The following is a 10582-nucleotide window of genomic DNA, read 5'->3' on the forward strand; positions in this document are numbered from 1 at the left end:
CTGGCACGCACTAGGTGCTCAATAAAAGCTTCATAAATGAAGACAGTGTCTGTGCCCCAGCTGGGGATCAATTAGTTCTAAACACCAGCTCATCAGGAACATTTGAGCAAAGCCAGGAAGTGAAAAACTTTGGAAAAACCAACAACATAGGAATGTTTAGCTTTCTCCCCAACCGGAGCATTAATCACAAAACCTCAGACCTTGTTACATTATTTATTCTTACTTTGCCCCTGACCCACAGGCCAGAGAGCCTTTTCCTTACACACACGCGTTGGCTGCAGGGGCTCCTCAACGGCCGCCCCTCCCCCACACCCCCAGCCCCGTGTTTGCTGCCTCTGAATGTGTGTATGGGGTGGGGGGGGGCCGTCGGCGGTCCCCTTTTAGTCCTTCTCTTCGCCATGCGTGATGACGTAACACAGGTTCCTATAGTCCAGATTGCCACACACATCTGGCGGGAAGGCAGCAAACATCTGCTTGATCTGGGGAAAGAGCCGGGAGTCAGCCTCAACCAGGGCCGAGGGGGGGCCAGAGCCGGGGGTCACCCAAGGGCATTAGGCAGAATGTCGCTCCCCTCTTTGGAGAGGGAGGCATCAGGGCGGAGGCCACAGAGGCCAGGCCAGCAGGCCAGGATCCCACCACCCTTGTTCCCATCCTAGGAGTCAAGGGGGCATCATCTTAGCAGATCACTAAAGAAAGAGCGCTTCCCAGGAAGCTGCTCGTCAGTGCTGAGCAAGGACCTGAAAAGCCGGCGCTCACCTCGTCCTCACTGAAGCGGTCTGCCTGCGTCATGAGCTTCTCTTTGATGCTGTTCAAGGGAGAGAAAGGGTCACATTCAGGGTAAGGGCCACTCTGGACGTGGACACGCAGATCCTGGGGCTGATGGCCCAGGAGGACCCCAACCAGGGCTGGCCCTACAGCCCCCAGATGGCTGTGTGGCCTCGGGCGGCCACTTCAGCTCTCAGCCTCCGTTGTAACGTGGACTCCCCTCTTCACATCAGGTGGGGACCCAATGACATGGCTTTGGGACCCCGACATGACTGTGGGGGCCACTCTGATGTCCCATCGTGCACCAATAATCAGCCTCTAGGTCACTGAGGGGAGCCTCTTTGCCCTGGCTCTAGACGCACCGCCTCTTCAGCTTACGAGTTTTGTGGACATCTGTAAGGTGTTTCGGAGCGTGCGAGGTGCTTGCACTCAGCCAGGGGGCAGGAAGTCTGCCCAGGCCCGCGTCCTCCTGCGCCTGCCCAGGCCTCCTTTGCTCCTCGCAGCCCTGGGAAGTGAGTACTATTATCCCCCTTTTACAGAGAGGGAAACTGTCCCCCTGCGTGGTCCAGAGGAGCAGCTGCCCACAGCGGCCAGAGCTGCCCGGGGCCTGGAGGGATGGCCAGAGGTGGGGCATTTGAGGCTGTGGGGGAGGGACTGGTGCCCCCGGGAGCTCTCAGGGGGTGCAGAGGGCAGGGGTGGGACCAGAGGGCTGAACAGGGCCCTGAGCACCCGTGTGCCCCGTGGCGCCGGCAGCCGCCGCCCTGCTCCAGACCGACGCACATTTTCCATTATTTATGTTACTACAGGACAGTCACAGTTTCCAACTCTCCACGCTGGGGATTTTTCACAGACTCTCTTTCAACCAGAGCCTCCTCTGTGGCCGGCCTGGCAGGCAGCCGTGTCTCTCAGATCCCATAGCCTGGGGATGGCGCGCGCGGTTCCCAAACTGGGTCTCCAAAGGGTTCCTCCCAGCCCTGACTTTGCTCTAGTGGGAGGGAAGGTAGGTGGCAGTAGAGGGGTGGGTTCGGGTCACCCCAGGGGTTCCCCCAGTGCCCCCCTAGGTCTCCAAGATGGGGGTGGGAACCCGGACTCTGAGGGAGGGCTGAAGGAGAGGGCTGCGGCCTGAAGAAACCCTCGGGAACCTCAGGAACCCCTCCCCGACCCCTGAGGAGAATGTGACTCAAAACTCTGGGGGGTGAGGGGCTGTAAGAATGTCTGAGAGACAAGATAGACCCTCGCCACTTCCTCCCTGCCCCCCTGCCCTCTCCCACCCCACCTCCATCACGTGCTATGCTAACGTTGAATAGAAAGCAAAATTAGCCTCCAGCCGAGGCCTCAAGCATCACAGTAATTGGTCGCGAAGCCTGTGACTAAGGAAGAAATCTTGCCTGCCCAGGGTCACCCACAGGCCCAGGGAGGCCTTGGAGGCCCTGAAGGGACAGCTCAGGGGTTGGCTCAGAACACTCAGTGTCTCAGCCCCTGGACCGGCTGCCTCTGCCCGTCCCGCCCCGGCCCGCAAGTCTTGGCTGTCTGCCCTGTGCTCTCCCTGGGCTGAGGCTCCCAGACACAGCAGGCATTAGCCCTCCCTCCTTCAGTGATGCCAGCCCAGTGGAGGCCGGACAGCTGCCCACGGCCACCGCACTCTCTCTGCGGCCCCAGCTGAGCTGGTGCCTTCCCATGGCTACGCCTCCATCCCCACATCCACTTGGGCCCTGGCTAACATCTACTAAATACCGCCCTGTACCCTGGTGGTACAGATGGGGAAACTGAAGCCCAGAGAGAGGAAGGGTCTCACCCAAGGTCTCAGGGACTGTGTGAACGACAGCAGGTGGCCTGGTGACCCTTACCTGGTCCTCTTCCCAACACCCTGGATCCCATTGGTGCTGGCCTCTTGTATTTCACTCACCCATCCACTCGCCTCCATCCCGATGGCCAAGACCCTTGTGGCCGCTGCAACCCTCTCTTCTCCTCCTCCAGGCTGGCCTCCATGTTGCCCCTGCCTAACTGCTGCTTAGGCTCTCCCATGCCCCCAGGGCAGACCCAAGGTCCAGGGCCCACACAGGCCCTGCCTTCCTCTGTGTGCTCCAGCCAGGGGGAGCCTTAGTCATCCTTCAGGGCCCACCTCTACCCCCACCCGTTCCTCCCTCGCTACTGGGAAGCCCTCGCCTGGGGACCCCATGTTCCCCATACACATCCACACAGATGGGGACACTGAGGCCCAGAGAGGGGAAGGGACATCTAGTAATGGCTGAACTGGGCAGGGCAGCGGCCTCCTGGCTCCTGGCTGGAAGCTGCCTGAGATGCCTGAGTTCCAGGCAGGACAGGAGACTGGGCTGCGACCCACCCTGACCCGACCTCAGTCCATCTATCACCTGAGGCTTTGGGGAGAGAAAAACCAAAACAGAAGGCCGAGGAGACTTACAAATCAGCCTTGACGAAACCTTTCCCTTCAGTGTCGAACACATTGAAGGCGTGGAGAATGGTCTCCTCTGGGTCCGTACCTAGAAGCAGCGCACACAGGCAGGGGGAGCATCAGGATGAAGAGGCCAGGCAGCGGCTGGGGCTGGGGCAGGTCCCATGGCCCCTACAGAGGCCAAGGGCTCAGGGAGCTTCCTCCCCAGCTTCTAGTCCACAGTGAGGCCAGAGAAGGGATGTTTCAGAGAAACAAGGAACAGTATAATAGCCAAGGGCTCTGCATATAGCAACAATCAGCCTGCACAGATGCACCTGGAAAGGCCTACCAGGCTTTTACTATGGGCTTAACCCTCCTGCCCATTGGTCCCATTTTACAGATGAAGAAACTGGGGCTCAGAGAGGTTAAGTGACTCGTCCAAGTTCTCACAACTGATGCTATGTGATTCGACGATGGATGGAGGAGAACAGCTTTTACTTGGGGGCTGGAGGTGGGGGCTCTGGCAGCGGCATTGGAGGAGTCTGAGAGGTTGTCCAGGCCAGAGGCGGGGCAGGTGGGTCCACAGGTTTGTGGGAGTGAGGGTGGGGGGACAGGAGAGGCAGAGCGCATCCGGAGCAGTTCTGGTTTTATCACTTTTATGGTGTGGGCTTTGGGGAAAGATGTCATTAGAAGAAATGGTTCTACTAACACAATGGGATTAAATACCCAGCCTCCTGGTGGTACAGATGGGGAAACTGAAGCCCAGAGAGAGGAAGGGTCTCACCCAAGGTCTCAGGGACTGTGTGAACGACAGCAGGTGGCCTGGTGACCCTTACCTGGTGCTCTTCTCCCCGTCACACTGACCTCCCTTCTCACTATGGAACCACGGGATGTCCCCTTCCTTCTTAAGGCTCAGCTGTGTCATTGGTGAAATGGAGACAAGGGCGGGGTTTGCTGCCCGCCTCCCAGGATCAGTTAAGATAAAGGGTCATTAATGGGCAAGGTCTTGACCAACATTATTATGGCCACAGACACATCTGAGCGCTCTGTGCCAAGTCCATCCTGCAGCTTCGGCACTGTGCCCCATGGGACTCCAGCACACCCCTTGTGGTAGGTCCTGATGCGCCAGTTTGTCAAAGAGGAAACTCAGGCTCAGAGAGGCTCTGTTACTTGCCTGAGGTCTCCAGATATAAGGGGAGGAAGGGTTTGAAGCCAACTCCTTGAACCTCCAGAGCCCCCTTCTTGTTCTGCCATGCTGTGCTCCTGTTACTCAGACTGGGTCAGGGCCAGCTGTGTCCCCCACATCAGGCTGGGTCAGGGTCATCTGTGTCCCCACATCAGACTGGGTCAGCGTCATCTGTGTCTCCCCCATCAGACTGGGTCAGCGTCATCTGTGTCTCCCCCATCAGGCTGGGTCAGGGCCAGCTGTGTCCCCACATCAGGATAATCCAGGACAGGATCATGTCTGAGTGACTCCACATTTCTGAGACTGGCCCTGAGTGACTGGGCCGGGCTCAGTGCTGACCTTGCCAGCCTGGGAGCTCCTAGAGGCAGAGCCGTGGGCTTCCTCTAGGTAGGGTGGCAGGGAGCCCGTGTGCCCAGGCCAGAGGCTCCGTCCAGGGCCCGTCACAGCCTGGCCTTGCAGGAGGAGAAGGGTTGGCCACAGGATTATGCTTGGGGAGCTGCTGTGCAGTCTCTGCCTCCCAGGGTCTCCGGAGAGACCTCTGTGCCGGGGCAGCCTGGCTCCAGCCTGCTTTCCTCAGGACTGGCTGTGTGTGGACCAGCTGCCCTGGGTTCAGGCCCCATGGCTGGACATTCACCACACCCGCTCCTCCCTTCTCTCCTCTGCTCTGCAGACTGCAAACCTCATCAAATGGGCTGCAGAGAGACTGCTTCCCCTCACTGCTGTTGGGAACCTCATGACAGTGTCCTTGTCCCAGTTAGAGGGACGAGGTGGTGCCTGCCCAGCCCCCCGGCTCCTGTCCCCACCCCAGGCTCAGCCACGTTCGCATGACAGGCTCAGCTGGAGCTCCAGCCCCGGAGCCCCTGCGAAAATGAGAAAAAGCTGCAGCCCTGGGTCGGAGCTCTTAGCTCAGCTGCAGACGGACACGAGCTCCAGGACTTGCTTTAAAGCCATGGCTGGAGTCACGCATGTCTTTGCCTGTGAGTGTGCCCCTGCCCTGCCCCCTGGACTTCTGCGCTTTTCAAGGAGGTGGCCATGGTCCCAGGAATAACCCTTAACAGCTTCCCAGAGGGGGGCCTGAGGGCACTGTTCTGTCAGCTGGACAACACCAGGCTGTCGTGGGTTTAGTGGTGGCCCCCCAAAGATATACCCAGGTCCTCATCCCCAGGACCTGGAAATGTCACTTGGCAAAAGGGCCTCTGTAGATGTAAGGAAAGGCTCTTAAGATGGACTGACCACCCTGGCTTATCCGGGTGGGCCCTAAATCCAATAACAAGTGTCCTTACAAAAGTGAGGCAGAGGGAGACAGAAGAGGAGGGGGCAGTATGACCACAGAGGCAGAGATGGGACCAAAGCAGAGACCAGAAGCTAGAAAAGGTCAAGAACGGGTTCTCCCCTGGAGCCTCGCAGGGAGCCCGACCCGCCAGATTTCAGATTTCTGGATTCCAGAACTGAGAGAATACATTGCTGGGGTTTTTTTGTTTTGTTTTGTTTTGTTTTGCGATACGCGGGCCTCTCACTGCTGGGGCCTCTCCCGTTGCGGAGCACAGGCTCCGGACGTGCAGGCTCAGCGGCCATGGCTCACGGGCCCAGCCGCTCCGCGGCATGTGGGATCTTCCCGGACCGGGGCACGAACCCGTGTCCCCTGCATCGGCAGGCGGACTCTCAACCACTACGCCACCAGGGAAGCCCCATTGCTGGTTTTTTGAGCCGTCAAGTTCGTGGTCATCTGTTACAGCAGTCTCGGGAAACTAACACAGCCCCCATTTTACAGACAGAAAAACTGAGGTGCAAAGAGCCGATAAGCCTTGCCCAAGGTCACCCTGGGGGTCAGTGTGAGACCAGGTCTTAAGCCCAGTTGTAGCCGAAGCGCCAGGGGAGGGTATCAGGCAGGGATGACGATGAGCCCCACCCCGCAAGGGCAGCCGCAGCCCAGGCTGGCCCTTCCTTCTGACCACAGAACCCCAGCCCGGCCTGATGCTGCATCTCAGGGGAGTGCAGTGGTTAGAGCCAGAGTCGGGGTTACAGTTCCATCCCTGCCACTTCGATGCTGGGACACCTGGAGCAGGTGTGGTGACCCGTCTGAGCCTGGGTCTCCTCACTCACGAATGAGGCCCCTGATCCTTTCCCTGGAGGAGAAGCCCATCTTGTACTGGGGTTGGCCACAGAAGCTTCCAGAACGCCCCTCCCCCATACCACCTTCTCCTGTCAGCAGCGGGCGGTAAGGCAGAACAGCCAAGATGAGCCCAGGGCTAGGAAGGTGGGGCTGGGGCTGGGGCGCCATCCTGACGGTGGGCGAAGGGCTTTCTCGCAAACTGTCCCGCTGGGCGCCTCACAGCCCTGCAAACTGGGGGTCATCACATTCACCCCACTCTGTGATATGGAGGTGGAAATCGAGGCAGGGTCTTGCGTGTGTGCCCCGGGGGCTGGTGTCTGGGGCTGCATCGTGCATCGGTGCGGGGTACGTCAGCACGCAGGGCCCTGCCTACCCACACCCACTCGCCCATCCCCTCCCCAGGGCCCCCTGGGGCCTCACTCACCCTTCAGCTTCTCCCCAAACATGGTCAGGAAGACGGTGAAGTTGATGGGCCCGGGGGCCTCCTTCACCATGGCCTCCAGCTCCTCGTTCTTTACGTTGATGCGGCCTAGGGGAGGCACCCAGGAGTACAAGGAGGGTCAGAGGGGACCCTGCCTGCAGGCAGCCCCAGAGAGCAGAGCATCCTGCAGGATCCCCCAGCCCTACCGTCTCACCCGCCCCCCACTCAGCCCTAAGGCCCTGCCCCCCTGCTGGGGGACCTCGGGATGGGGACACATCCAGCCGTGGTCAGCACGGGGCTGCCCCCAGCCTCACCACCCGCCTGCCACCACCTCAGCCTCCCTGGAAAGGAGAGCAAGTTGGTGGTTATCCCCATGTTACAGATGAGGAAACTGAGACCCAAAGAAGCTGAAGCTGAGGAACACAGGGGTGGAAGGCCTGGGCCTCAGGGCTCAGGTGCCCCGGGAGGGGACGGGGACCCGGGTTCCTCACGGTCCCAGGGGACAAGCAGATCTCTGGGGGCTTAAGGCTCAGTCCGGAAGTGAGTTGGTTACGCCCCTGTCCCCCAGCCCCAGTGCCCCCATCCAGGCTTCAGGCCCATCCCTGGGCCCTCAGAGAAGGCAAAAGCCTCGCTGGCAGCTGAAGACCGCCCGGTAACCCGAGTCCCACCCCTGGATATCTCCAGCCTCGTCCCCACCCACTGCGTCTCCCCCTGCTCTGCTGACCCCTCCCCCTCCCCTCCCCCTCCCAGCCTTTGCACGGGCCACTACTGCCCCTCTTCCCCACCACCTGTGTCTCCCCCTGCTCTGCTGCCCCCCTCCCTCCCCTGGCCAGTCCTCCTCTAACACCCGGGATCTCCCCTGACCTGCCAGGCAGTGGCCGCCCCTCCTCGGCACCCCCAGAGAACACCAGCCCCTCACATCCCCTGCGCCAACCGCCCTGGCCTGCCCCCAGCTGCCGACCCTTTCTGGATGGCCAGGGCTCGGATTGCCCCCCATCCCCAAGCCTCCGGCTGCTGGGCACCCACCCAGGGCAGCAAAGGTGTCCCTCAGGTCCTCCTTGTCGATGAAGCCATCCCGGTTCTGGTCCATGATGGTGAAAGCCTGGCAGAGACACGGGCACTGAGCAGCCACCCCCGCCTGCCCAAGCCCAGGCGCCCTCCCCAGAGAGATCCCCCCTCCCTGCAAGGGGCTGTCCTCCCGACCACTGTTGCCTGGGCAACCTCAATACAGGCCCTCTGGCCACCGGGTCACCCAGCTCAGCATGACGCCGGCATGAGAGTGATGGTCAACCTGCCCTGGGCTCCTGCTGTGTGCCAGCACGTGCTGGGGCTTCGTGCCCGTCCCTCATGTCATGCTCCCAGCAGCCCCATTTTACGGAGAGTGAAACTGAGGCTCGGAGAGAGGAAGGGCTTGCCCTAGGTCACACAGCAAGCAAAGGCTCGGGGAGAGGCGGGGTAGAGGCTGCCCAAGGACAGCTCGTCACCTCTCCAGAGGCTAAGCTATAGCACGGCAGCCTCTAAGGATAGTGATGTCATCACCCCCCAGCGACTGAGGGCTGAGCCCACGCCCTGCCGGCTCCCTAAGGGCTTTCCGTGCATTCCTGTAACCCTCCCCTGGCCCTGGGGGCGGCTGACCAACCTCTTTAAACTCCTGGATCTGCGACTGATCGAACATGGAGAAGACGTTGGAGCTGGCTCCGCCTTCTGCTCTTTTCCGGGCTCTCCTGGGTGCCTGTGAGGGTCCAGGGGACGCCTTACAGAAGCCCCTTCCCGGGAAGGTCCCCCATTCGCCCCACTCAACCCTCAGGGCTCATCTCCTGAAGGACACTGCCCACCCCCACGGACCCCAGCAGACAGACCAGGCTCCTCAGGAAGGCTGGCAGAGAAGCAGGGCGTTTCCCCGCTTCTTCTTCCCGGCGAGAAGCCAACAGAGCGGCTACCCCACGGGGCTACCTGCGGCTTCCCCGACAGGCCCCTGACTCCAGAATGCAGGAGGTCAGTGCCCAGGATGCGGAGCAGACAGGGGGGTCTTTTCTGGCACCAGCCACCGTGTGGGGGCCCCTCCTCTCCTGCCCCCCTCCCCGGTGTTCAGGGTAACACCCAGATCCCTTAGCCCTGTGACGTCTGCTCCCTCTCCCAGAGCATCCTCCCCCGGCAACCTGGGTCCCCCCCACTTGCTTTGAGCTTCCTTCTCTCCCAACATTTGCTCCTGCCATTCCCACTACCTGGGACACCTTCCCTGCCTTCCATGGGGTGAATCCTCATCCTTCAGGCTTAATTCCCCCACCTCCTCCTCTGAGAAGCCTTCCCTGACTAACCCCTCCCAAGGCCAACTTAGAGCTCCCCCACCCCCTCTGTCCCTCCCCACCAGTCTTGGGCTTCCACACCCCGTAGCACGTAGCACACTGTCCGGCCATATCTCCCTGTGTCTGTCTCACCGCTGGGCTCCCCTCCCCCGCCCAGGGCCTGGCTCCGATCTGGACTGGTTTGGAAGTAGCGGCCCAGAGCTCAGGGCATATCTCAGGGCAGCAGGCAGAGCAGGTGACCGCCCACGTGGAGTGTCTCTGGCCAGACTTCCTGCCTCTGTGTGTTTCTTTCCAGATATCATGGTGCCTGAGAGTCGTCCACTACTGGGCATTTGCTGAAAGCTCTCTGTTCCCAAACCCCTCCAAGGGACCGTTCTCTCAGCAGCCGTCACTGAGGTCCCCATGTGCAAGGAGCCCCAGACTTGGCTTGTGATGGGGGGGACAGGACAGGCGGGACTTCACAGAGGAGGAGGTGGAAGGGGACCCTCCACAGATGTGGGCGTCCCACACCCAGCTCGGGCCTCCATCTCAGCCCCTTTCACCCTCTGTGCCCAGCCCCATCCACCCCACCCCAGGGCCCGGGCTTCCCTGGAGCCCCCGCGCCCGCCCCCAGCGCCCCTGTGGTCTCCCCTCCCCCGGCTCACTCCTGTCCGCTCGCCCAGTGTCCCCATGCCCGCACTTGCCCCCAACTCCTCTGGGTTCCTGGGCTCACTTCAGGAGCCCCAGTGCCCGGATGACTTATAATTAGCTTTTACTGGGTCCTTTGTCTTCACTAATCCTTTGAAAGGGGGCTGGCAGGGCGGCCAGGACGTTATGATTCTGTAAAACCCCTGTAATATTTATAAATCCCTTCAGACGTCATAAAGAAAAGAACCTCCCTGTGGAATTCATCTCACATAATTACATATACATTTCCTTAATAAAAAGCAGTCACTTCCGTCTGTGGGATATGCTGCCCTTTCTCTCCTCAGACCTGCCCTTGGCCACGGCATCCCCCATCCCTGTCTCGCCCCAGGCTTTCAAGTCCATCTGGGGGAAACGTCACCCTACTGTGTGGCAGACCCTGTTCTAGAACCTTGCAAGGAAGGAAGGGGCTGTTTTCTCCTACTGCACAGGCAAACCTGAGGCCCAGGGCCCTGACCGGGCTTCTGATCTCCCAGCCAGGACCCTTTCCAGCCCAGCTGTCTTGGAAATTCCCTTTTATAATGTGCCTCTAAAAATCCGCTGAAGGGAACATCTCAGGGCAGAAGGGGTCACCCAGACCTGAGTTCTAATCCTGCCTTTGCTACTCACAGCCTCTGTGATGTTAGGAAAATCAGTTTTCTGCCCTGAGCCTCATTTATAAAACCGAGATGACGTCTCCCTCAAAGCATCCGGACATGTATTAGGTACCTGCTGA

The 10582-nt window shown here is 60.3% G+C and overlaps 1 protein-coding gene across 2 annotated transcripts; it reads right to left on the reverse strand.

Moving 5' to 3' along the window:
* Positions 1–205: 205 nt before the first annotated feature.
* MYL10 (myosin light chain 10) lies at positions 206–8877 on the reverse strand. Of its 2 annotated transcripts, none has more exons than XM_067705093.1 (6): positions 8517–8877; positions 7904–7979; positions 6881–6985; positions 3188–3266; positions 757–805; positions 206–479 (listed from the first exon to the last, which is right to left on the reverse strand). In XM_067705093.1, the coding sequence occupies exons 1-6, from the start codon at positions 8550–8552 to the stop codon at positions 381–383; spliced, it is 444 nt and encodes a 147-aa protein (XP_067561194.1). In that variant the 5' UTR covers positions 8553–8877; the 3' UTR covers positions 206–380. The 2 variants fall into 2 exon arrangements, with proteins under 2 accessions (XP_067561194.1, XP_067561195.1); XM_067705094.1 differs by lacking the exon at positions 8517–8877 and adding an exon at positions 8169–8315.
* Between the last annotated feature and the right edge of the window lie 1705 nt (positions 8878–10582).

This window comes from Pseudorca crassidens, chromosome 15 (genome assembly GCF_039906515.1).
Source record: "Pseudorca crassidens isolate mPseCra1 chromosome 15, mPseCra1.hap1, whole genome shotgun sequence".
NCBI lineage: Eukaryota > Metazoa > Chordata > Mammalia > Artiodactyla > Delphinidae > Pseudorca > Pseudorca crassidens.